At 42.4% G+C, this 27229-nt stretch overlaps 2 protein-coding genes across 4 annotated transcripts in view; one reads left to right on the top strand and one right to left on the bottom strand.

Annotated features, from left to right (window-relative positions):
* Nucleotides 1-878: 878 nt before the first annotated feature.
* Nucleotides 879-27221, top strand: PAX9 (paired box 9). Of its 2 annotated transcripts, XM_088796868.1 has the most exons (6): nt 879-1014; nt 4895-5289; nt 6035-6661; nt 9626-9768; nt 19247-19469; nt 26617-27221. In XM_088796868.1, the coding sequence occupies exons 2-6, from the start codon at nt 5286-5288 to the stop codon at nt 26769-26771; spliced, it is 1152 nt and encodes a 383-aa protein (XP_088652994.1). In that variant the 5' UTR covers nt 879-1014; nt 4895-5285; the 3' UTR covers nt 26772-27221. The 2 variants fall into 2 exon arrangements, with proteins under 2 accessions (XP_088652994.1, XP_074184268.1); XM_074328167.2 differs by lacking the exon at nt 26617-27221 and having other exon boundaries at nt 19247-22193.
* Nucleotides 23231-27229, bottom strand: part of SLC25A21 (solute carrier family 25 member 21) — a 449521-nt gene continuing 445522 nt past the window's right edge. For both annotated transcript variants that reach the window (XM_074328168.2, XM_019749157.3), the window contains one exon: nt 23231-24077. In XM_074328168.2, coding sequence (XP_074184269.1) covers nt 24016-24077 — 62 coding nt within the window. In that variant the 3' untranslated portion in view covers nt 23231-24015. The remainder of the gene's footprint in view (nt 24078-27229) is intronic.

Here is a 27229-nt window from a genome sequence, read left to right as displayed (position 1 = left end):
CCCCGTACGGACCCTGCGAGCAGGGTCTTTAAAAACCCTGCTTTTCCCACACGCAGCTGCAACTCTCGTGAGCCGCCGCAGCTCAAGGCTGTAGAATGACCGCGGACGGTGTCCTCCTGTCGTCACCGAGCGGTGTGGCTTCTATAGATGCTTGGACCCAGGCAGGATAAAGTCCCTCCTCCCTCTGGCGGGAGGCTCAGCTCGGCTTCCCCGCAGGGATCATCTCAGCCCCTGCCCCCAGCCTGGATCAGAGCCTTGACCGCCCCTGCCGTCCCGCAGCCACAAGTTTTGCCCTTTTTACAAAAACGTGTTCTCTTTCATTTGCGGATTTAATAAACAAATGTAACCATATCACACTGGGCTCCGCGCCGTCCTTCTGAAAGCAATTCCACTGTTGAAAACTGAAAAATGGGTGTAATTTGCGTTCAGAAAGTGATGTTAGGGTCACGGCAATTTCCCGGGCCGTTATTTATTTTTACTTTAAAGTCTTTAGGGAAGATTTGCTTATATACTCAGAAACCTTCCAATGCGAGGGTACCAGCAATCGCGCGCGCCTTCAACGCGAGGGGGAGGGGTGGAGAACAATTACTGAGTGACGCTAATATGGGGAAACTGAAAAAGAAATGTCGATTGTTTTTATTGTAACAGAAGGAGTGAGCAAACAAAAAAACCAACCCCGGGTGATCGGAAACAGGCAGGCGGAGAATTAAAAGCGGGTTTCAGGAGGCAACAGGCCCCTCCCCTGCCCTCGGAAGGAGGAAGCGGGTGAGGAGCGCTCGCAGCCCCGGGGCCGATCCTACGGCCCACAGCAAAATTTCCGCACTCTGGACCGACCAGGCGGGCTGCTGCCCTCTGGGGAAAGGGTCTTTAATCGTGAGCATCGTCGGCAGGAAGGCGGAGAGGTCTTGGCAAATCTAGGAGAATCCTCTGGTCTCCTTTTGGGGGCCCCTGCCCCCTCTACTCGGGCTGCTGCGTCCCGCCGCGTCCACAGCCCGGCGAAGTCCAGGCCGGCAGGTCAGTGTGCGGATACCCCCCATCCCGCCTGGCTGGGGCTCAAGGCCCCCGCGGGCTGTCTCTCCCTCACCGCAAGGCTCTTGCCCCTAGCCGCTGCCCCCGCCCCCGCCCGCTGTTCCACACGCAGCTACGCCGGGCTTCATCTCAGGATGGACCCTCCCTCGCCTTGGGCACCTGTCGTTGGGAGGTCCAGAGGGAGGAGGAGCGGCCGCAGACCCTGCGAGGCCGGGACAAAGCAGCGGGCCGACCCGGGTTGGAACCCGCGGTCCCGGTGTTGGCAGCGCAGTTTGGCGAGGACTGGAGAAATCCGGCCTCTGTCTCTCTACGCGGCGCGCAATCCTTCACTTACCCTGGAAGAGGCGCTCCTTTGGGGGAATGGGATCCGAGATCTTGGCTCTACCGCATTCCCCCTCAGACGACTGGAAGAAGTGTGCTTTTCACTTTGCTTCGATAACACGTTGCGGAGCTTAGACTTTGGCTGCTCTCGATGCCCGCAACTCTCCGGGTAGGGCGAGAGACGGGTACAGTCTCCTCGGCCTTATCTGGGGTTATGTCTGTTTCCAGCACGGGGGCAAGTTGGAGGAATCTGCTCCTTAATATTTTCCTCTGTCAACTGTGTTCTTCATAAGTGCAACTAGGAACAGCAGGACCCCTCTCCAGCGCAAACACACGCCCCTTTCTAGCTATACGCTCCCCCCACCCTCATCCGCAGTCGTCGCTGACCTGGCGACCCCTGGATGTTGGCGCCCGGCGGAGCAGGCCAGTGCGTCGGTCAGGACTGGAGAGCGAGGGGAGGTCTCCCTACTCCCTGCACAGCCTGTAACGCCGGGGTCCTACCTCTGCAGCCCCCGGGCGCCGTCTGCCGGGCCGCGAGAGGGAGACCTCGGAAGGAGCTAGATTTCTGTTCGTTCTCGGCATCTCTCTTCAGACCCAGCTAGTGCCGGGAGGGGGGCGCCGCAGGTGACCGCCCGCGGCACTGGGCCCGCTGACAGATTTATGAAGACTTTACAGCATCTGGCCTGGGCCCGAAGAGGCAGGACAAGAGTCCAGCCAAAAAGGCGCGCTGCGGACTAAACTTCTCCTAGCCTCGTGCTCAGGCTGAGCCGCCTCTGACGTCCTGGGCCCTGGCTCCCCTCGGGCGGGTGTACATGTCTGTCCCCGCCAGTGCCGAGCGTTCGGATTCTCTCCACTCCGCGTAGCCCCTGCTTCACACCCTCCCGCCCGGCCAGCTTCCAGTCTCCCACTGAGTAAATATTTACCCAGAGAGCGGGTCGCCCCTCAGACGAGGCCTCGGCTGCGCCTTGGGAAGGGCTTTGGCTTCTTCCCGGCCTGTGTCAGCGGCAGGCCTTCCTGGTTGTTTTGGTTTTGATCTTAAATTTATTTTAGTTGAAATTCTTCCGATCTCTGCGTGATCTCCCGGGTCCAGAGCAGACAGTAACCAGGGGGCACTGACCCCAGCTGACCCCTGCTCTTTCTCTCAGTCCTCCTGCATCCCTACGCCCACCATTGAGGCTCACTGTCCCTTAGTCTCTCTCTCTCTCTCTCTCTCTCTCTCTCTCTCTCTCTCTCTCTCTCTCTCTCTCTCTCCCCCCCCTTCCCTCCCTCTCCCATCTTTTCTCTCTTCTCCTTCCCTCCCTCCTTGTGTCTATGTCCCTCTTTCAGGTTTCTGGTCTCTGGTTCATCAGGTTTCTGGCTACCTGGCCACAGCGCTCAGTGTGCGACCCTGGGAAGGTTCAGCATCAGCCCCTTCCTCTAGGATCCCCTGAAATTTCGACTCCTCTTGTCCCCGGAACCCAGCCCCGGCTTGCCGCGGATACTTGGTGTCCCAAAACACCCGAGATTTTACGTGCGCTCTTGGGAAATCGCTGAGCTGAGAGTGCGGAACACCTGCACCAATACCTCCCCCTCGCGCGTGATGAGGCTGGGTTGCAGTCCAACCGAGCAAGGGGTCTTCCACAGCTAAGACCGCGTGCGGCTAAGACCAAGTCCAGCAGGTGGAAATGCAGCGATAGCGGCGGGCGGACCTACTCAAGAGCGTGGGAGATGAGGCAGCTGAAGGAGTCGGGGGAATGAGAGGAAGTTGTGTGTTAGGTCCACCTACCGTAGCTAGAACGCTAAACAACACCAGTTGCTGGATCACTCAGGGCTGGTGCTGTAGAGCCACTAAAGCCTTCCAGGGCTCATAGACCCAACTGGGGCACTGGGTCTTGCCGGTCTTGCCAGCTCGAAGGCGGAACAGCATTTTATGGGATGCGTTAACTTCGGGGACGCGAGCTGAGCCTACAGTCCGCCTGCAGCAGGTCCCTACTTACCGTGTGTGTCTGCGGGGGGAAAGGGGAGGGATCAGGGGGATTTGATCAGGATGCGTAGAGTGTTCCTTCCTTCGCACAAGCCTAAGGCAAAATCGTTAGCTTTCCTCAGATACTGCAGTCGCCAATTAATTTGCAGCCTAGCCCCAAGAAAGAGCTGCTGCTTTTAAAAGCTTGGATCCCCAAAAGACCTCCGCGGTCTATGTAAAGCGCCTGGCGGTGCCACACAACAGATACTGGAGGGTCAGACCAGGATGAAATCGCTATCAAATCAAACTTCGAAATGTTAAACAATGGGGGGGAGAGGGCAGACAAGTTCAAGTACTGTATTTCTAGTACTTGTGGGACTTTTCACAAGAACCGGGTTGTAAAGAATTAAGAGTGTTTGAATTCCTCTCTCCTTTATCTTTCAAATCCTTTATATCTGTAAATTTGAACTTAGAGTCTACTTCCACAATAGAAGAGTATCTGGAGATTGCTGTTCTTTTCAAAAAGCACAGCTGATCATTAGTTTTTCCTGGGTTCTTGTCACTTACTGGCTCAGGATCTAGGCCCAGTCAGCTTCCTAGTGTGAAGATCAGAGCCACACACATCCCTTGGGATTGTGGGAGGATCAGCCCGAATCCTGCGTGCACAGAAGGAGCGCTAGACTGTCAGGTAGCAAGCAGTATGTGTATCATCTACCCAAAGAGTACAACTCCCAAGTTCATTAAGAATGTTCCCCATCTTGTTTTTTTTAAAATTTTGATTGGCATACTCCATAACTCAAAATGTTGAATAATTTTGGCGGTCCAAGAATACTGTAGGCTTTAGATTAGATGTAGAGTGAACGAAAGAGGAAATTCAGAAGTAGGATGAACTTTAGGGCCTCTGCCAGCTAAACGGAAGACGCGGGAATTACATAGGTATATGTGCAGGCCCTTCACCTTCTTGGGACCAAGCCTTTTTCATATATAAACAAAACTCCTTTGCAGCGTTTTGCTGGTGGTGGGGAAACCGGCAAATCAAATGTTAGCACTGAGGACCAGCCGACCAGCCTCTTGACAGCGCAACAGCGCGCTGGCCTCCGCCGAAAATGCCCCACGCACAGGCAATCGGTCGACTTTAGCTATGCGCTCGCTTTAGCTGGATGTAGTTACATTCTCTGCACCTCGCGGCTCCTGCCTGGAGCCTGCGTAGCTAAGGTTTGGACCTATGTTCCTGGATAAACCTACTAGAGACTGCTGTGGGGAGCTAGTCAACCCGGCGGAGGAGGGGTCTCCACCTGGTGGTAACAGTGGCCTTCACCTCTGGCTCGTTCTCCCCTAAACCTCCTCATCTCTCCCGTGGGCCTACCTTCTCACACCTGCGCTCTAGCCACCTGTCTGGGGTGAGGTAGAGTAAGCTGGTAACAATTCTGAGACGTTCGTCTGTCCCCCAAAGAAATCTCCTCAGTCCCTTCCTTCTCCGAGTCCCTCATATTGAGACCAAACGCTTTCATTTGCTTATTCAGCATTTTTGTCAGCCTGATTTTGCTGTCTGTTTGCGTTGCTCCTTGCAAGGTGTCAAACACCCATTTTCTTTGTATTTAGTCACCCAGGTGCAGAGCGAGCTTGAAAGAGACAGCGGAAGGACTTTCCCGGACCGCGCTGTCGCTCACCGGCCCACACCAATCACCACGCACTTTGCCCTCGGGCCCTCCTCTTTGTGGGGCGTGTCCCTAGTGAGTGATAGACAGAGCCGCCCGGCCCCGCTCAGCCCAGCCCACGTTGCTGCTTAGATTGAAATGCAGAACTCAAGCCTCTTTCATCAGGGCACAGACTTCCTTTTACTCCTTCCTTTTGCACTCTCGCCGCCTCCTCTTGGGGAGAAGCGGAGGTACCAGCGACACAGGACAGCGACAGGCTGGGCCACTGAGGCCGTGCGAAAAGTTTCTTTCTGGAAGCGCGGAACTGGGCCCCGGTTGGTGTGCTGCTCGGAGCAATGGGTGAGTGGCGGCGGGGGACGCTGTCAGAGCCGGGAAGGGAGGGAGGAAAAGAGCGGGCGAGGGAGGGAGGGAGAGCGCGCGAGGGCGCGCACCTCTGAGCGCTCACACTCTCCTTATTGACTTTGCTCGTGTTCCTACAACTTGTAGGAACACGCTAAGGGTCAGAGGCTCACAGCAGTTCAGTCTAAACGCTGGCTACTGGGTTGCTGTTGATGCCATTTTCTGATTTTAAGAGAAGGGAGCGGTGGCATCTGCAAGCCCCGCAGCCCCAGTGACTGACCAAGTTTTGTTTCACATATATGTACACACGCAAACAAAACAGAAACAAAACAAAACAAAAACCTCTAGTTTCCCCTAGTCCTTGTCTAATTACGCAGGTCCCCTGGCAGGGCGCTGGGGATTAAGGGGGAGCGGCCCAAGGACTTTAGTGCCGAGTAGCCAAATAGGAACCGGTTGCAGGCGTCAAGACCGATTTCCCCGCCTGCTTCCGAGACTTTTGAACATTCGAAGCAGCCTCACCAGCGGCCGCAGGCAGCACCGGAATGAGGGAGGGAGTCTGACTCGTCCGCGGTGATTTGGAGCTGTTCGGCAAAGCTCCTGAACCGTGTGGTTTGGGGAAAGCCCAGGTCCTTAGTCCGGGGCGGGTGCATCCGCTCTGTCCCCTGACGCGCGCGGAGGCCGAGAGGCAAGCGGCTGTCCCAAACTGCGGGTGCGCGTCTCCGCGCGCCGTGTGTTTGTTTTGCAGAGCCAGCCTTTGGGGAGGTGAACCAGCTGGGAGGAGTATTTGTGAACGGGAGGCCGCTGCCCAACGCCATCCGGCTTCGCATCGTGGAACTGGCCCAACTGGGCATCCGACCGTGTGACATCAGCCGCCAGCTACGGGTCTCTCACGGCTGCGTCAGCAAGATCCTGGCGCGCTACAACGAGACAGGCTCGATCTTGCCAGGAGCCATCGGGGGCAGCAAGCCTCGTGTCACCACCCCCACCGTGGTGAAGCACATCCGGACCTACAAGCAGAGGGACCCCGGCATCTTCGCCTGGGAGATCCGGGACCGCCTATTGGCGGACGGCGTGTGTGACAAGTACAACGTGCCCTCCGTGAGCTCCATCAGCCGCATCCTGCGCAACAAGATCGGCAACTTGGCCCAACAGGGCCATTACGACTCATACAAGCAGCACCAGCCGGCCCCGCAGCCGGCGCTGCCCTATAACCACATCTACTCTTACCCCAGCCCCATCACAGCGGCGGCCGCTAAGGTGCCCACGCCGCCTGGGGTGCCGGCCATCCCCGGCTCGGTAGCCATGCCGCGCACCTGGCCTTCCTCCCACTCCGTCACCGACATCCTGGGCATTCGCTCCATCACCGACCAAGGTAAGGGCTCAAGGGTTGCTGTGCGGATGAGCAGAGCCTCTCTCCGCATCCTCGCTGGGGTCTCTGTAGCTGCGGCCTACGCTCGCGTTTATCTCATCACCTGGGGCCTTTCCTTTGGAAATGTAAGGAGTCCTCCCAGGGGGTGTCCTGATCTCATTAAGTTGAAATTCATGCCCTTCGTTTCCTTGCCACACACAGTCTCCTGCCTCATCTCAAACTACCAGACCCATAACATCCCCCCATCCCCAACACATGGTTCGCATTTTCCACCCTCCCCCTCCTCTCGCGCCGCCGCAGCCTCAGACCGGCTCGCTCACTTGGGGAGCTCAGCCTAGGCCGGACTTGGGGCGCAGCCCGGGAAGCCCGAGCCGGCGTGGGGCTGCCGGCTGCAGACACCGCTGCGGGCAGCCTGTTTTGGGATCAGATGCGGCCGCGAGGAGTCGGGCACCCTGTGGAAATTGCAGTATTCTTCTTGGATTCTGGCAATCAGGCCAAATTTGCTCAGGCAGGAAGTTCAAATGTCACCTAATTGGTTTCATTCTTATGCTTCACTTCATTTTCCTCGGAAACAGAGGTCCCGAAGTTACTACTAGTAACTTGTATGTTACTGCATTGCTCATTCTGGGACTAATTTTCTGCGTTATTTCTCTCTCTCCTCTTTCTTACCTTAATAGACTTCGCTATATTATGTATCTTAGAAAGTGGCACCAACCACCATTGTGATAGAGACAAAAATGCATGGCAATTTCCTGTTGTCCTCTCGTCTGCTCTGTCCCGTCCCCCATCCCCCCCACCCCTCGCCTGCCACTTCCCTTTAGGGTCCCTTGGTGCCGGAGAATGCAAGTGGACATCAACGGTAGTCCCTGCATTTTGCCACCCCACTGTTCCTTTTTTCTCACCCTTGACCTTGCAGTGTCCTGAGTGTCTTTTCTGCTTGATAAGAATGATTCCTCAAGCTCTCCTACTCCCTCAGGCTTCCTCAGGAGACCCTAGTTTGTTTTAGTTCCTGCGTTGTTAAAACAAAACAAAATAAAACAAAACAAAGGCATAAACTTCTTTCTCAATAGGGAGAAAAGAAAGTCAAAATGCCCTAGATGCAAAATTTAAATATTGCAGAGATAAAGAGACTCCCTTCTTAATTTCTCAGCCAAAAGTTTAAAGGTGCAGAGGAAAAATTAAATAGGAAAGGGGGGGGGAATAGTTCCTTTAATTATTTCCTGCCTTTCTTAGTTACCACCACATTGGCACAATTATCTTTTTAAGTAATTAAAGCAGAGCCCCAGTTTCTCATCTTCTCATTCTCTGACTGTGAATTTACAAGATCTTTCTAAGGGTTCAATTTTGTCTTATTTGGAGCTGGTTGGAACTTTAGTTGGAGAGAGTTTGCCCTTGATTTATAGGATAAACTGACCTCACTGACATTTAAAGGAAGCCCCTGTTCATGGGAAAGTGTGAGATCAGCAGAAATGGGGGCTCACAGGGGGATCTCAATTTCTTAAGATAACTTCAGGCTTGTGCCCACCGATTGCCTTTTGTCTGGGAAGGCAAAGAGAGACTGGCAGTTCTGGGCCAAAACACAGTCTCCTGGTGCAAATTGGAATACAATTTAATTCTTTGGAGAAGGGGAGGAATAGTGAAAGAAGACTGACAGAGTTGAAAAGAAAACGTTTCTTCCCTAGGGATCCTACAATCAGACCAAATGTCAGTTGCAAAACTATTGGGTTATGGAGAGGAGTAACTTCATAGATGTTGTTGATTCTGGATGCCAGCTTTAAACAACCTGTTTTCTGACAAATTTGTGCCTATAAAATGATTATTTCTATAAATGACTATTTCTACAAAACGATCAGTGCTTCCAAGCACTGAGTCAGATGGAAGTGTTTAAAATCAAGTGGTTGTGGCTTTGTCAAACTTCGGTACTCCATCCATAGGTCCCAAAGACAAAACACACTGCTCACAGTCTTCAAACATCTCCTGTTTAAAGTTGCACTTGGTCACTTAAAGACACCAATGATTCAATATGCAGACCCTTAGGTATTGTGGTAATCAGTTTACACCATATAATTTTCTTTGCATCTCTAGTAAGAACATAAAGGATAACTGGTGGCTTTACTCCTTTTTCAAAAACACTCAATTCTACTTTCATTTTTCTTAACCTTTTACATCATAAAAACAAAGCAAAACAACCCTCTATAACCTTACCACTGACACGTGTGGCATTTACAGTGGTAACTGTAGTGTTTACTTTTTGAGTCATATGCACATAACCTCACATATTTAATGTATAGAGCTAGAGCATCAAGGTTCGTCACACACAAGGTATGCACACACAAGGCAAAAACTGCACATATATTTTGCATGTGTATTGTGGGCAGCATTTAGTTATTTGTTTGCCAAGAACTTTGCAGGTCTTTTGTTCCATCTATTGACATAACTATGAGGTCCCTACCTCATAGGGAGCACTTACCTGGATGTTTCTACGTACCAGCACAGGCGCTGGGGTTGGCCAGGACGTTCCTCTCTCCCTTTTCATTCCACACCAGCCCCAGATTTTTGTCAACGCCAGTCGACGCTGGGTTAAGATTGAGAGAACGGCCCATCCACCTTCAAGGGTTCTTTCCCCCATCAGGGACAATTTTGGCAAAATTCTCAGGCTCCTTCCACTCGTTTCTCCGGGGGAGAGCGGAGGGAAGGAGGAAATCAAAGGCCGGTTGTCGAAGAAAAGAAATCTTCCCGCAGGCATGGGTGAGAGACCTAAGAGAGGCCTACTCCGAGGCAAGTAAACTTCACCCGGCCGTGGGCTGGAAGCCGGAGAGGCCGCGCCTACGCCCGGCGCCCCTGGGAAGCGGAGGGCAGGGGACCAAGGTCAGAGCCCTAGTGCTCGCTGGTCACGGGTTCGGGTCGCGTCTCAGGAGGGGGCGCACGCTTTGGACCTCCAGCCTGACGCCTTCTCCTCCTCCCCAGGAGTGAGCGACAGCTCCCCATACCACAGCCCCAAAGTGGAGGAGTGGAGCAGCCTGGGCCGCAACAACTTCCCCGCCGCCGCCCCGCATGCGGTGAACGGGCTGGACAAGGGAGCCTTGGAGCAAGAAGCCAAGTACGGTCAGGTGAGGAGGCGAGGGCCCCGCCCGGTGGGCCGCGTGGCGGCGGGGTTAGGGCGATGGAGGACCGGTCCTTTTCTAAGCCTCGACAGAGGGGAAGCCCAGGCCGACGGCCGGTCGCCGCACCAGCCCCATCCTTAGTTGTCCAGGGCGGGATGGAGGCCCCTCTGAGGACGGAATTGAGGTCTCGACCCCCGCTAGGAGCCCGGGGCCCTGGGGCGGCCGCTCCCGCGGCGCGGCCCTGGAAGCGCCTCGGGCCGTTTGGAAGCCCTCTCCGCCGCACGCCTCGGGGCCAGGGTCTCCCGAGGAGGGCGCTTCCGAAAGGCCGGGCGAGCGGCCTCCACGCCCGCCAAGCGCACGCCCGAGGTCGCGGCCCGGCAACACCGCGGCTGCGGGTCCGCACGCTCGGACCCTGCGCGCACCGTGGCTTCCCGAAAACAAATAAGCGTGGCTTGTCCTGCGGTAGTGAGAAGAGGGCAACCAGATAAACTTAATAAAGTTACCATTTCCCGATTAAAGGTCACGTCGTAACCTCCCAAGGGAGCTTAGTGAGAAAACCTCAAATTATACAGACTGGCTGTGGACCGTTTAATTTTTCTTTCCCTCTGTCCCTCCCCCGACTCTCCTAAAGAAAAATTAAGACACCCGTGTTTTCTTGTTGTTTTTCTGAGAAAAACTAAGCAACCACATCACAAAATAACAAAAGCCCAAAAGTTTTGAGTCTAAATTCATCACCACGCTAGGACCAGGAGGAGTTCAAAGCCAAAGCTCTCTAAAAGAAAAGGAAAAAAAAAACAAAAACAAAAAAAAACCCACAAACAAAAAATTAAAAAACGAAAAATAGCATCTTCAGTTTTCTGGGAGCAGAGCTGGGTAGGTTTGCAAATTTCTTCATACCAAACTCCAATCCCAAAGCCTCAAAATACGCAGTTTTCATTTTATTCTTTTGAAGTCTTAAAACTTTGTGTTTTCTTATCTGTAAAAAGCAGCTTTTTAAGTAAAATGGAACTTGTTACTTTTATTCACTTGGGAAAAAAATCCTACTTGTTATTTTCTCTAACAAACTCATTTCCACTTTTCCCCCTCTTATTTTGTTAAAACAGAGACAGATACATATTAGTAGCTCTCCTCTGATAAACATCACAGAAAATAGCAACAAGGAAAGAGTCCCTTTCCTGAGTCTGTTTCTATTGTTAAGAATGCCAATGAGAAATTATAAGAAAGTTTTTAATTTTCTTTTAGAAAAGTGCCTGTAATTCGTAAAGAAGAGGCAGTAGGTACACTGGTTAGGAGCTTGGATCTTCTGGCAACTTCACCACTTAAGCAAGTTATTTAACCTTTTAGAGGCTTCATTTCTTCATCTGTAAAATGGGGATATAATAGTCCCAACTTCAAGAGATGTTGTGAAGATTCAATGAGATAATGCAACCATATGGCATATAGTAACCACTCATTAAATATTACCTGTGGTTATAAATGGAGGTTGGAGATTGACTTTTAAAAACAAGCAATTTTTTTTTGGTCAGAATATACTTTGTTCAGAGAACTAATAGTCAAAAAGTGTCAAGGTATTTTGTTACAAACAATAGGAGTGTATATAAAACACCTAGCATAATAGCAAGCATTTAATAGTTCCTCAGTAATTTTTATTAGTTCATCATTTCTAAGACTAACATTGTGAAGTATAGAGTTGAAAAATAGTCTCCAATTCCCACATATAATTGATGAACCCAGTTTATATATAAAGCAGTGTCATAATCCAAAAACCATTGTGATTATTTTTACTTTCTTGAATTATAGATTTAGCATTTAAACTTACTTAGAAATGGTTAATCTATACATATACTTCAAAACCAAACCAATGAATTTAAAATAAAAGTAGAACACTTTCAAATGATCTACTCTGTATATTCATTGAACAGTGAAAATAGATTACATTTTATACACTGAATATTAAATCACTAAATTCAGATTCATAAAAGCAACTAACTTAAGAAATAAGTGGTCAAATAAGTATTATTCTAAATACTTAAGAGAACAAGTTAAATTTCTTTTTTCCAGAAGAGAAAGTTATTTATATGAAACTTACATTTGGAAAGTTCTTAATTGCAATATGCTAATCTTCTGCATTGCCATGTAGTAAGATAATTCAAATGATGTAAAATTTCAAAACTTGAAAAGTTTCTAAGCACAGTTAAATCAGTGTTTACTCTATGCAATCATCAAAATAGTGCTTAATGCAGAAGGTGTGCTAAATATGCACATAAATTTAGGCCAGGTCATTTTATGAGCAATTTTGGAATTTAGAAATTGATCTCCTTGAGAGTAAAATTATACATTAGTACATGCTCATAAACATACAGAAGTGAGGTGTGTTTTACATTTATTTTGGTATTATATATATCTCTGTCTATTTGCCTTATGAACAAAATTTGAAAGTCTTTGACAAAAAATATATTCTCAAAAATTTTACACATAATACTTTCAGGACATTTACAATTGCTATTAAATAGTGCATATTACGTGATCTTAGTTTTATTTTAGTATATAAAGGAAGAAATTGAGAATTCAGAATCATAGGACTTAGAGCATAAGCTTTCCCCAGAAAACACCTGTAAAATTACCAAAGAGGCTGAATTGACAATTGATTGTAGGTAGAATTGATTACCGTAATCTAGTTTCCATTTTCAGTTTAAACTGCAAAAAAAGATGCCCAATTGCTGGTAATTAGAACCTTATGCATATTTGTTACACATGCCTATCTTTTGATTTTAAAATAGTAGTTTAGAATATTCAAAACCAAACCAACCAATTTAAAATAAAATTGAACACTTTCAAATGATTTACTCTGTCTGTATATTCTGAACATGAAAATCGGTTACATTTTATACACTAAATATTAAATCACTAAGTTATCAGATTTATAGAAGGAACTAACTTAAGAAGTGGCCAAATAAATATATTCTAAATACTTAAGAAAACAAGTTAAATTTTTTTCCAGAAGAGAAAGTTATTTATATGAAACTTACATTTGGAAAGTTCTTAATTGCAATATGCTAATCTTCTGCATTGCCATGTAGTAAGATAATTCAAATGATGTAAAATTTCAAAACTCAAAAGGTTTCTAAACACAATTAAATCTTGTCTTACACTTTGATATTATGCTGCAATTGATATTTTATAGTGCCATTCAGAAATCTTTATTGTCTACCTCTGAGGATAGGTAAAAAATAATATTTATTTATTTTGGCTGTTTTCACCCACATTTTATATTGGGCTAGAACTCTTTAATCTCTTCTAATTCTGAATAGCAACAATGATTTTTGGTTCCTAATGGCTGTTTTTCTTCTGTTGAAAGCATAAAATTTGTATTGAATGCAATTGCATGGCAAAACAAACAAACAAACAAACAGAATCATGGGTTGAAATATAGTTACCCTTTACTTAGTACTTAATGAATTAATGCCTCATTTTATTTAAACAGTTTATAAATAGTTATATAGCTTTTGAAATATTTTCTACAATTGGGCATACCTTTTCAGAAAAAAAAAATTGCATATCTGGTACTCTAAAGTATCTGAATGGTAGATTTATAAGCTTTGGGTATCTTCATTTTGGGGTAGTATATATTAACTCAGACAGCAAGTTTAATATAATATTAGCTACAAATTGAGATGTCAGAAATGAAGACTAGTCTAAATATTTGGACTTAAGAAAAAATTCAGACGTGTGAAAATAGTTGTATTTGGAGACAAATTAATCTGAAAGTCTTATGAAGCATTCATTTGTACATTGAATTTGAAATACAGTATTTCAGAATACTGAATATAATTTTCTAGTACACTATTTTAAAACTGGCTGTCTTAGCAGACATACTGTTCTGGTGAAAAGGTAAATGAAGTTGCACTGGATTTTTATTAATATCAAATACAGTTAATTTTGTGTTAATTTATGCTTTTGTAGAGAATGCAATCTTAGACAAATGCCAATAGACAGTCTTTGAAATTCATAATACTATCTATTATGAAAAACATACTTCTACCTATTTAGTTTTTAACTATTAGTGTTTTAAAACAAAATTAATGATTATGTATCAGCAAAATGTGTCTCATAAAATACAAAAAGTGATTAAAATTTTTTAAGGCTACATCAATTTAATGTTTTGGAAACATAAAATTTAGAAAAAAAATTTAAATAGCAGCTTTCCATTACCCAGAGACATTTAGATCTGCCATCTCATAACTAAGCAAAATTAAGATCCTTTTGGATGAATGTTGAAACCATATTTACAACCATTTAATTTTATCAGATTTGTTTTATTAAGTCATTGCATAATGAATCAAGAAAGGCAGAACAACAGTCAGAAAAATGATTTCACCAAAAACAAACAAACAAAAAACAAACCAAAACCAAAAACAAAAAACAGAAAATCTTGTTTATGTTCAGAACTAAACCATTTTCTTGCTTATGATATATTTCAAGGTTGAAATTCTAGGTGAAGCACACCTCAGTTTGTGGCTAAATCTACTTCATTATAAAGCCAAGGTAAACTCTTTTTATCATAAGGAGAGGACTAGGTAGAACTGGTGAGTGGATGAAAGATTGTGGGTAGAGGACTTGGCACTGCTATTTGTACTTTCTTCAAGAGAGAAAATGTTGAGTAGACAATTCCCAGAATTTGAAGAATAGTCTATAACCTCTAATTGCCAGACAGTTGTCATACCAGTTTTTTTCGTGGTCATATAAGTGTTTGGATACTAATGCATTTCCATTTTCTTGGGGGTGGGAATAAATGTAATGACCATAAATCAAATAATGAAATGGCTAGGTTAGAACTTTTATTTACTTTTTTCAACAGCTTCATTAATTTTGCTTACTTAAAGTGTAATGCTTGTTTTGTGATAAAGGGTTCTTAGTTTTGTTTTTTAAAGCAAGAGTATCACATCTTTGCTTTCAAAAGTCTGCACTAACTTAAGTATACAAATGATTATGAAACACCTATAATGTGTCCTGTTTTATGGAGATATGAGATGATTGAAGCGAGTCCCTGTCCTCAAACTGTTTACAATTTAGCTTTCTGCCAATATAGCTTCTCAACATACTCATTTAAAAACATATTCTTAAAAGCTGGCAAATCTGTATTTTTATATATTGGAACAAATGAGATGAAAACTCATGCTTTCATTCACTCTAACCTTAACTAGACTACATTGCATCTTATGTATTTTTTCTGGACTATTTCCTTTAATGGTAGTGGGATAAAATCTGTCTTTTTCTAAAAATATTCAACAAAGCAAGCAACTTACTTTTTCCAGGATGCAATTTGGTCTATTTTACTTTGTACTATTAGTAATGTCATTCTCAGAATTAGGTAGTAGATAGTTTGCTCCAGGGAGTACCCTTGTACAGTTCTTTAGAGGAAAGGATTCTCTTATGGCTTTCAAGGAAGATCCACATAAAAAAGAGGTTGATGGAGTGAAGTCTTATTTATGGAATATTTAGGTAAAGTCATTTTCAAAAATGAGATTTCCATTACATGCCCATTGCAGGGGTTTCATTTGGAAAATTTGTTTACTCTTCCCTGGGGATTCCATATGTTAGTTGATTTATAAATCATATTTACAATCCAATTAAATAGAGTAATTTAGCATGTTTGCTCCCACTATATTTATGGTGTACATTTGGTAGTCTCTACTCAGCCTAACTAGCTTTCAGATTAATTACATGCCCTTCACTGAAAACATTAAACAGATTTGGGAAGTTTAAGTCATGTACTCTTTTACTGGAAAGAATAAACAAGCATCAATGCTACCTGTAGTTTTCTTTGCGGTGGAAAATTTTACTCTTTCAGTGATGGCTTCATAAATAACAATTATTTTCTCCAGTAGAGATTTGTATCTTTTAGTAATGTCACATTTCAAAATTAATAGTGAGAAAATTTATGTGTTTTGTTGAGTCACTAGAATGAATGAATAGTGAAGGTGGCAGGTACATTTTAAAGCATGTTTGTTCTCTGATCTAGCTTATGCTACTTTCCCCCTACATTTCTAAATATGAACTTATAAGTTAAAAGAAAAATTAAGACAAAACTTTTCACTCCAAACCTAGGTCATAATTTAACCTGAGGGAAAGCTAAGAAATATTTTTATTGTTTAAGTTTAAAAATTTCTGTTTTTTTAAGAGGTCAAACCCCTCCGAGCTTCCCTTTCTGCTCTTCCTTTCTGTAACACAGAAGAGACTGCATCACTAAAATGACTCTAAATATATTGTGGATTTTAGAGAACTTTGAAATATTTAATACTAATAGGAATAATAGCACAAAAGGAAGTTTGACGCTCTAAGTATGAGAAATGGGACAAATATGGAAAAAATTAGCAGTGTTTTTTTACACTTGACAAACAAATGTAGTCATAGACTAAGTAAGGCACCCGAAGGTAACATGGGCCTAAATCCAATGTTCTAACTCCCCCTAAATCCCAGGCACATTTTTCTAAAATGAGAGTTTAATCCAGCCGGGTTTCTCAGGGGGAGCATCTCTAGGCAAAACAAAGAAGTGGGTGCATGTAAAGGGATTGCAGACATTGCAATTAAACAGTTGAGGAGCCCCAAATAAAGGGGACACATCCGGGAGTAGTGGTTCCAAGGGAAGGGTGTAAGGAGACAAAAGGGAAAATGACAAAGCAAGTATTTCAGAGAGAACTGTTAATTTTGGATGATAGAAAAATACAAAGAAAACAACAGGCAGGAAAAATTTAGCTGTGATGACAAAGAGAACTCAACAACAGAATTTTTTCCCTACTAACTAGAACATTGTTTCTGTCATGTATGATATTAAATAGTCTAACCTATGTATTTGTAAAATATTGAGCGAAGGTTTTCATTATTTTAAAAGTCATTTAACCTTAGCATTTTAATCTTAACATTCTTGTTTTATGATTCTTGGTGCTCATTGGCATCAATAGCATAAAATATTAATTAATGTTAGACTGGAAGAGGCCAAATGCAGATGCAAGCACCTTTCCATGACTGAACTGGAACAATCGATTCCTTTCCAAACTAATTTCTCATAGGTTATTGGGAAAATCCTAGATAAACATGACCAGAACTATATAATCTCTATGCAATGCTAAATTTCTTCTGCAATGTGATCGCTCTCTATCTTCACACTCATCTGCTGAGAGCCTTACAGTGTCTCCTCTGAGCCATTCTCTAATGAGCCCTTCTCAGAAGGAAAAAAGATTTTTTTTTTTTTAGAAGCTAAGAACCAGAATGAGGATCTAGCAATGAGAATTGGGTTCTAGAAGAAGAAAGACTCTTTTTACCAGATATTCTCCCAAAAGATGTTCTGGTTTGAGATAAAATTGTGTCTGTCTTTTAATTGTCCAGCAAAAAGCAGAAAAAGATTTGCTATAGCGGATCCTACATCAGACAGGGGTGATAACTTAACACGTGGCCATTGACTTGTCAATTGGCCTACAGTAATTGGCTAAATTCTTACTCTGTATTCTTATGTATAAAAAGAGTATAAGATTTCATGTATATTCAACAGTGACATGCAATGGTTTCTTTGTTAAAAAATACAGTATCACCCTTTGGGTTTCTTGTAATACATTTTAATTTTAATTCAACATTGTATTGTACTACTTATATATCATCTTGGAATTATTATAAACTCAATAGTTTATAATGAGCACCAGAGATAAGTTCATAAACTCAATAGTTTATAATGAGCTACAATTGATCAGTCCTCATTATTTGATAAAATATGTTGGATATTTCTTGCTACCAGGACATGGGACATATTCAAGAAACCTTAGTTTCCTTTCCCCTTTCCCATTTTTCAGAGAACAGGTATTTTGACAAACAGAACATGAGGTCTATGTTCTTACAGAACAGGCACACAAGATTAACCCTCTACTTTTACTCTTATTTTGCCAGAAATCAATGAGCAGTATTAAATCACACCCATGTATATAATCTACTTCAAGTATTACTCTAAATTGAGAAAATCATTTTTGAGACCCCACCCATGAAAATAATAACCAAGTGAATTAAATTAGAAAACAATTTCTATGTTGCAATTGAATTGGAAAAACTGTCTAACATGTCTGCTTAATTTACCTCTAAGGATTAAAACAGCTTTACTAATAATAAATCTATTATTTGCATTTTACTTTCACTAGGAAATACGTTGATATGTTAATTCATTCACATCTCTACCAGAAAACAGGATTTACTGTTTATTTCTAAATAATGTAGAAATTGAGGGGAATAAATTAGGTTACTTGAAGAAGGATGCTGAGTGCTCATGCCAGAAATCAGGGTGTTTTTAATGTTGTTAATAGTAACAATACTAACAATAATTGGATGCCAAGAGAATACTGGTTTCTAGGCAGACTTGCCTGCCAGAGCTGCTGCATTTTGTTTGCAAACTAAAATTTTACATTTAAATTCATTTCAAGAGATTTATCCATGTGGCTTTAAAAAATTTACATCACAGGGCCCCAAAACTTTGCAAGCCAATTTTCCAATTTCAAAACCACATATATACAGTTCTTTTACATTTGAATAGCCAGTTTCCGTTTTGATAAAATACCCTCAATCGTCATTTAAAAACAAGAAAAATCATAGACATGCACACAACAGTTTAGTGGTTACCAGAGGGCAAGGGAAGAGGCGGGTGGTAGAAGAGGGTAAAGAGGGTCAAATATATGGTGATGGAAGGAGAACTGACTCTGGGTGGTGAACACACAATGCGATATATAGATGATGTATTACAGAATTGTACACTTGAAACCTATATACTTTTACTAACCATTGTCACCCCAATCAATTAAATAACAATGAAAAAAAACCCACTGCTTTTGCCTGTCTTTTGTCCGGCAGGCATTTACAACATGACGTTTTAAACTATGGCCCGTATTTTATTTAACAAAGGTCATGCTCATTTTGAGTTCTAACTGACAGCCCATGATCTGTGCCCTTCGTTGCTGGAAATGAAAGCTACACCAACCAGGCCCCTCACAAACGCCTCAACAAAAGAACCAAACCAAACCAAAGTACGGGGAAGGTTGACAAAGGCATATGGATAGCTGAACAGATCCTAGGAGGATTTCATCTCCGTTCATTCTTTCCTCACACTGCATTGCCTTCCTATAATTCCAAATAGCACAGCACATACTGTGAATTTTCTGGTCGTAGCCCCCTCAAAACCTTTGTGGAAAGAATAATATCTTGTCGTTTGGCATTATGTTTATGTAGCAAGACTGAACGCATTTAGAATATAATTAAAGTCAAATCTAAAAAAAAAAAAAAAAAATCAGAAAAGTAGAGTCAGAATCTTGTTAGCTACTACTGCTCAGAATTTACAGTCTCCTCTCCAAGAACCAGTGAAACGAATTTACAGTCTCCTCTCCAAGAACCAGTGAAACGTCGCTACTGTAATGTGATTATTTTCACCTCTTCTTTTTCCCACTCCTCTTAGGCACCAAATGGCCTCCCAGCTGTGAGCAGTTTTGTGTCAGCATCCACCATGGCTCCTTATCCTACCCCGGCCCAAGTGTCGCCTTACATGACCTACAGCGCAGCTCCTTCTGGTTATGTTGCTGGACATGGGTGGCAACATGCCAGCGGCACCCCACTTTCCCCCCACAACTGTGACATTCCCGCGTCGCTGGCGTTCAAGGGGATGCAGGCAGCCCGAGAAGGTAGTCACTCTGTCACAGCTTCTGCACTCTGATGGGAAATTCCGTCTGCAAGAGCTTCACCCGGGGGCCCCCCCTCTCAGCACACCCTCCCCCCTTCCCTGGTCTCGGATCCCACCCCTGCTGCCCTCCAACCCTTCTGCCTGGACAGCTGGCTTTATGGACTCACCTCCTTTGTGCTGATGACACTTAAATATTTCTTGCCATAACTTCTCTCTCACAGAAAACCTGACATGACTTTAGGATTTAAAAACAAAAGCATTATTAAGGACTGAATGAGACATTTATGCTGCCCACACACTGTTTTAATGTAGTGAAGAAACCTGCACCCCTCAAAGGGCTTAAGGAACTTTTTAAATTAGTCTTTGGTAAAACCACATGTGTATATTTATTCTAAATCAACCTAAACTTTTGAAATGTGCAATTGTTAAGATTTTGCAAAATCAATAAAGGAAAATACATGTAGAAAAAAGTAATGCTACACCCTCTAATCAAATAAGGTGACCAAATAAGCCTTAATTCATCATTAGGAAACCAATCAGCAGTTGATTTGAGTGATCCTTTGTTTATTTTTAAGAGATGACCTATTTTGTTGGAGAATATATGTATAACACAAGCAGTATCTGAATTTAGCTCCTCCTGGTGTTTTGACTTGGTTCCAAATACGATAATGTTTATATTTTCTATTAGTTTGTAAATAATGGACTCTGGATGGTGCATTTGTGTTTTTATTCCATGGGATACTCCCCTCCCCCACCCTTCTCTATTTTTTCTTTCTTTTGCAAAGGTGACTTTCTGGCAATGTCTTTGTCTCTGTTTGGTGGTGGGCCACTTGGGCTCCTGGACCTGGACTTGCCCCAAATTCTGTGTGTGCAGTGAAGGCTTCAACATCCCATGAAGGACATTTTCTTTCTACAGCAGAGGATTCAAAAACAGATAGAACAAGCCAGTCTCCCATTTTGTATTCTAATCAAACAACACACATGCCAAACATATAAAGGCAAGGGGGTGGAAAATATCTGAGTAAGAAGGCTCTAAAGAAAGTCACTTAGAAACTTAAATTTAATGTGAAACGCTTTGCAAAGACACTTAAAATGAACTTTATGTTAAGAAAACCACTGTGAAACTAAATTGTACTGTTGTTGTTGGCTTACCTGTGTGTTCAGCAATCTCAGCCCAAAATTATGTTGTAATTTAAAGAAAATGGAAAATTCTGCTCTAATGAATGTAAAAATGGCTTGCTGTGAAGTTTACATTGTTGTACAGAGCATGTTTCACATGTAGGCAAACTGGTGGTGGTATTAGGAACACAAATGCTATTTCATTTTTAAAAATTCCCTTTATTCATTTCTGGATTTACAGGACACACTTTAAACGGATAAATCTTTCTAAACCAATTTTAATGGTAATAATAGAGCTGTGGAGTATATGTGTGTGTGTGTGTGAGCGTGTGATTATGTGTTGTATTTTAAAACAATTGATTTTCTTGGGCAAAATTCTACAGTTTTTAAATCTCTTCTGTTTAGAAAGTTCTTCCTGCTTGGCAATATAGTCTTGAAAATACGTTTTTAAAACATTGGTACAAGTCATCTATTGGAAAATTAATATATTGCGAGTTTTGGGGTGTTAATTCTGTGCAATAACTAAAAGGGCACATCACTAGACATGGATGTTAAAGATGCATTCGTTAGGTGATTTTGATTTCTTCCTATCTGTGCTGTGCACAGCCTCCGTGGCAGTCCACTTCTGTCACATTGGTTTCATGGCTTCATTTAAAACTCAGATGGCTAGATTAGCTAGGTCTTCAAATCACTAGGATGTAAACAGCAGATTTCTGACATACAAGTTATGTTCGAGGAATTGCTTTTCTCAAGCAGCAGATACCTTACGGAGAGCTTTGAACTGCATTTATTTCTAAAGCAACCGAAATTCAGTGCTACAAACAGGGGATTATAACTTCAGGAGAAGAATAGCAGAAGGAGCAGATGAACTCTCAGGGCCACAGTCTTCCTTTGATCTTGTAAAACTCCTATTGACATCTGGAGTTCCCAGTCTGGTGAGAAAATAGACTATAAACCGAATGGAACAAAAATACCAGTCCAATATTTTGGTGGAGACTCTAAAACCATACCATACAGGGACTCTCCTGCCATCCAGAAAAACTGACATAAGGTACAGAATTATTCCTTATCAGATGTTTTTAGGTGGATATTAGGAGTCTTTAAAAAATATCAGTCATTTGTATGGAAACACAACTAAACCTTATTTTCTTTATCTAAATTAAGAAATCTCTTTTTATTATGCTATTTATAATTTTTTCTGGTTCTCGTACTTTTGAAAAATCGAATATTAATGGTATCAAAGTTTTCTCCCCCTCCCCTCTGGCCCCTAGTCTTTTCTTAGCAACAGTGAATTCACATGAAGTAAATTTAAAAAGACAACAGAAACCCCAAATATAATTTGTTATTCAAAGCAAATTATGGTTTAAAGCTACTTTTAAAAATAGAGATGGAAAATGGGATGGGATATGGGGTTGGGAATTGTTTGATTTTTAAACATTATTATTATTGGTTAATGTTGACATATTTCCTCTGTTTCTTAGGGGGTAAAAGTGTTGTTTTCAAAATGGAAAATGCACTCTTTCAGAGATCCTTTTCCATCCCATCCACATGGAGAGGTGAAAGGTTCAATTTCATGGCCTCTATGCAGGCAGTACTCTCTCTCACAGGATGCAAGAGTATTACCTGCAAGGATAGTTGTATAACAGACATTCTTGTTTCTCTTGTTTTTTCCTACTTTTAATGACTCTCTTATTGAATATTGGGTTGAACTATAAATTAAAAAACATGTTGCAAAGGATGTACAACCGAAGGCTGTGTATGTATATACAGTATGTCAAAAAGCCTTTATTTTTATACTTTAAATGCTCTAAATTAATAAAAAGTAATAATTACCATGTTATCTTTTATTTTTTTTATTTTCAAAATGCTTTAGTGATGTAACCTCATGGTAGAAATATCCCATACTAGTAGTTAAGAACGGGTGTCATCTAGAATGTGCAGATATTTTTGTTGACTTTAGTTACTGAAGTAACATCATTTCAGGATGCAGATATAAAATCAAGTTTGGTTATATCAAGGCCTAGGAGACATTTTTTGGAGTGCACATTAATACAGGACTCTTTGGAAATGCTAAGTATGTACTTCTATTTTGAAACATTTTCCCCTGCATACTACGTATTTTAACATTGCAAATAGCAGATTTCACACTTGAAGCTGTCACTTATAACCAATAATCTGAAAATGTATTTTACTCTAGACATTTTTTTATTATTGGGGAATGTTGGGGAACAGTGTGTTTCTCCAGAGCCCATCAGCTCCAAGTCATTGTCCTTTAATCTAGTTGTGGAGGGCGCAACTCAGCTCCAAGTCCAGTCGCCGTTTTCAATTTTTAGTTGCAGGGGTGCAGCCCACCATCCCATGCGGGAATTGAACCAGCAACCTTGTTGTTGAGAGCTCTTGCTCTAACCAACTGAGCCATCCCGCCACCCCTCCAGGAGCTCAGCGGCGGTTCATTGTCTTCAATCTAGTTGTGGAGGGCACAGCTCACTGGCCCATGTGGGAATCGAACCGGCAACCCTGTTGTTCAGAGCTTGCGCTCTAACCAATTGAGCCAACCGGCGGCTCCTAAACATTCTTTTTAAGAGTGGCATAGGTAAAGCGTTCTGAACAAAGGTATTTGGAGGCAAATATAGACAGAACAGATGGGCCCAAGGAGTGGTTTTAATTTGTGATTTAACATGAACATATTTCAGCAACAAAACTTGTTCTCAAAGGGAACTATGTGAAGAAAAGTAGTTTATTATAATTTCATGTTTTCTTTTTGTCACAAAAGACTTCAAATATCATGATTTTAAAGTATGACCTGTTTTAACAGTGCAAAATATAAAGTAGATTTAGGAAAATATAGTTGAGATGTGTATTATTACTGAAGAAAACCAACAGGTTTATAGCTTAACATAAAAGTCAACATTTTTAAAAGGCCATTTAAGTGCACTTTAAAAATATTGTTTGTGACTTTTAAATATATATGGAAGAGTTTCGTTCCTTATAAAAACTGTTTAAATTTTGGCTTAAATTTTTTTAAAGCATTTCTTGACCTCTTGGAAAAAAATAATTATGAATGGATTTTCATTGTGAAGCAATGTAAGAAAATCATAGGTATAAAAATTTCCATTGCTTTTATGAAATATATCTGATTTCTATGCTATTTTTCTATATTCAGTACCTCATACCTCATTGCTTCATGTTATTTTTCTTCTCATAGTTTTATGGATATGGCCAAAACTACTGTCTCAAATTGTCTAGAGATAATTTTTGAAGTATCAAAATAGGTTTGGTTGCTGAACTGTTTTTCCCTTTATAATTGTATACAATTGTATAATCATAATTTATAATTGTATCAGCTTAGATGATTGATAGTCTCGCCTTCTCAAGATGCTGTATAGCAAATATCCATTATCTCAAGGGGAAAAACACTTCATAGGCGATCACCAGTTCTCCTGAAGCCATGAATAGCTATATTCATAAACCAGCAGCATCACTGCACCACCTAGAAAAGAAAGGAGCCGGCTTTTATTGCAAATCCTATGCAATAGTGTTGTCTTTCCCTCATGGTATTTGAATCCATGACGTCCCACAGCGCCTATCAGGCAGGGACTAGTCAGAATCATCAGTTCTTGAGCTTCAATACATAGATATAAAACTACTGTGGAAAATTCTCAGGGCAAAATCAAGATCATGTTGAGTCTCCAAATACATTTTTTCCCCAGGAGTTTCTGTAACTTTCAACATTTCTCATTAGATTCTTTTTCAGGCACTTTTAAAAATTAAAAGTAAATAAATATAGACACTTAGTCATGTAAGGGCATGTGGCTTTCCTATGAACAGAAACCTTCAGATCGTTCATATGCAGGCAAAGGATTTACTTTTTTCAGCCCATAATTAGCATTGTGGTAGTTGCATTCAAGAAGAAAATCTCTAAGATGGTGCTTGATGAATGAGTCTGATTTTCTCTTACAGCTTTCAAACTGGATTGCAATGTGAAAAATAGCTTTTGAATATTTAAAAAATCTGTATGGCAAAACTAAGCTAGCTTTCAATCTTTTTTTGTTTTCATTCTTTTTGTCTGCCTAGGACATCTATGTATTGCACTTGAAAATTTGGTTGTGGAGGTTGGGTGTCATAAGACCATCATTTGTCTTGGAAGAGGGGAGTTATGTAACTGGCTGCAGAGAGGCTTGCCATGTAATATGTCAATAGGAATATGACACAGGAAAACAGGCACTGAGCCTGCTGAATACCTAGACATCAGGAGAGCTTTTTTGTATGTGGATGATTTTGTGTTCTATCTGATGTAGTAAATAGCACACATTCTACGTCCTTTCAGACAGTCTCTATCTATCCTTTCATGTCCGTGTGAAAAATATTACAAAATCAAAATGTGGACAAATATCCTCAGCACAACTTAGAGAAGACTTGGCTGTATGAATAGAAGATTGACTTCTGACAGAAAGAAATAGAGCTTGATTTTGATTTTAGTTATTTTGTATATACGGACATATGCTCTTTTTAAAAATCTATAGTCCACACATGTTTGTGTAACCTTATACCAAAGATAATTATCTGCCCGTGATTTTCATTTTTAACCCATGAAGATACTCTCTATTAGACCTCTCTCAGCTGCTGTAGCCCTCTTAGTGCTTTGGCAAACAAGGATGCACTACAGAGGTTGCTAACATGTATGTAACTGCTGTGTTTACTCTTATGAGCTGTTCACAGTGTAAGACAAGAACACAGAGAACTGGGCTAGGTTTCAGTCTAGTGATATTTGGAGTTTAAACCACAGACTTCAAGATTCTCCTTTCACTGCAGGTACCTACCAATAGCACATAGAGCTCCTAAGGCTGTTATAAAAATAAGATGAGATTCTTCTTCAGAATAAAGGATGAACATTCTAGGTTCACTTTTTTTTTTTTTTTTTTTTTTACTGTCTCTTTCTTTTTCTTTCTCCTTCTTCCTCTTCCTTCTCCTTCTCCTTCTCTGCCTTCTCCTCCTCATCGTCTTCCTCTTCCTCCACCTCCTTCTCCTTCTTCTTCTCTCTCTTTAAAAAAATCTAATCCTTAAATTGAAAGTGTCTCTCCCTTTCTTTCCTTTGAAGTTGCTAGGACTTGCATGTTTGGAATCAGAGTGGAGGCCAGGTCTTTGAATGAGATTTCCAGTTATTCACAGTGTTGTTTAGCCTGAATAGTATGTTCGCGACAACCCTTTTCATTGGATTTAACACCACAGCATCTCAGGACACCTCATGCAAAAACATTTAAAAAGCCAACCAAACATTTGCAAGCCTCTAACAAAACTTGGGGTCAGATTTTTAAAGAGTTTGGATTAAGGTTCCAGTCAATTACCATTTTAGTTCAACTTTCCAAGGTCACTACCCTTTTCAGGCCCACCCCCTCCTGAGAAAGCTGGGTTAGGGCCAGTCTTATGATTTTCTGTAATACTGGGTCTATTAGCAGGTATTTACTGTGTGGTGCAGGAAAAACACCACACACCTGCAGAGAGAGTTGCACAAAATCACCAATATTCTTATTATTGGGTTCGCTTTTACACATGGGCCAATCAATGACTAACAGAAGGCAGGCTGAAACTCAAATGTGAAGCAAAATCCATGTTTAAATGCCTAGAAAAGTTGGGATAGATGGATTGGGAATTGAGGAAGTGTTTTCTAAATACAAGAAAGTGTGAGCTGTTTACCAGGTTCAATGTACAGACTGTTGTTCTAAATCTCAGGTTGGTAGAAATGCTGGTTCATGGGTTGAGATCTGAAGATAAATGCACACGTGTGTGAGTGTGGTAGGGGAGGAGGACATTGGTGTTAAAAAGGAGGAATGGGAAAGGGAGAGAGGATGGGAGTAGGGGAGGGTTCTAGTGGAGATTACCAGCATGTCTAAGTAGGTGAGTGTGGCCTGGCAAAAATACGTGTGGTCTAGTGCATACTTCTGTACTTATTCACAAGGTTGCTTATAATCCAAGACTATTTGCCTAGGCGGCTGAGTCTGCAGCAGTTATTTTCTTATCTATTTACACAGAGGCAGCTGACTCTCCCTGTGGGAATGGAAGCCTGTTTTCTGTGGGCTGGCCTCCTGAGGTAAGGCCCCGAGCCAGGAGCCTCCACCACCATGCTGACAGAGGCCAAAAAGGTGAACGCCAGGCTGGCTGCTGCTTCACCACTCCCCAGACATGACTGTGAGGACAAGTGGCTCTTGCTATTCACAGAGGCCAGTTGTCCTCCTTTTCTCTTTTTGAAATGAAGCTGAGGCAGGAGCAAGGATGAACTAGAGCACCGGGAAAAGTTTTATTGGGGCTGGTCCCTCACACCCTGAAAATCGCCCCCTTTACCCAGAAGCCAGCGTGTGTATATCTGGGTGCTCTCTCTGGCTGCAACTGGCTGTGGATCCTTCCTATTGACTTAAGCTGGGCTTTGCTTCTATCAGCCTCCAGCAAGGCCATAAATAGCACCTTGTAAACAAAGGCAGAACGTTTTTAAGGAGCCTTCGGTATCTTGAATACTCATAGGCAACTTTATGTCCTCAAGGTTTCTGTCTTTCTCAGTGGGATAACTTTTATTGTGTTGCTGATAAACACAAATAAGAAAAAAAGACACCACAACAATAAAGAAGGAAGGATATAGTAATAAAAACA

The sequence above is a fragment of the Rhinolophus sinicus genome, chromosome 3, assembly GCF_057876585.1.
Source record: "Rhinolophus sinicus isolate RSI-liver-muscle chromosome 3, RSI-T2T, whole genome shotgun sequence".
Lineage (NCBI taxonomy): Eukaryota > Metazoa > Chordata > Mammalia > Chiroptera > Rhinolophidae > Rhinolophus > Rhinolophus sinicus.
The sequence above is the reverse complement of the archived record's forward strand: the minus strand, read 5'-3'. Positions and strand labels throughout refer to the sequence as shown.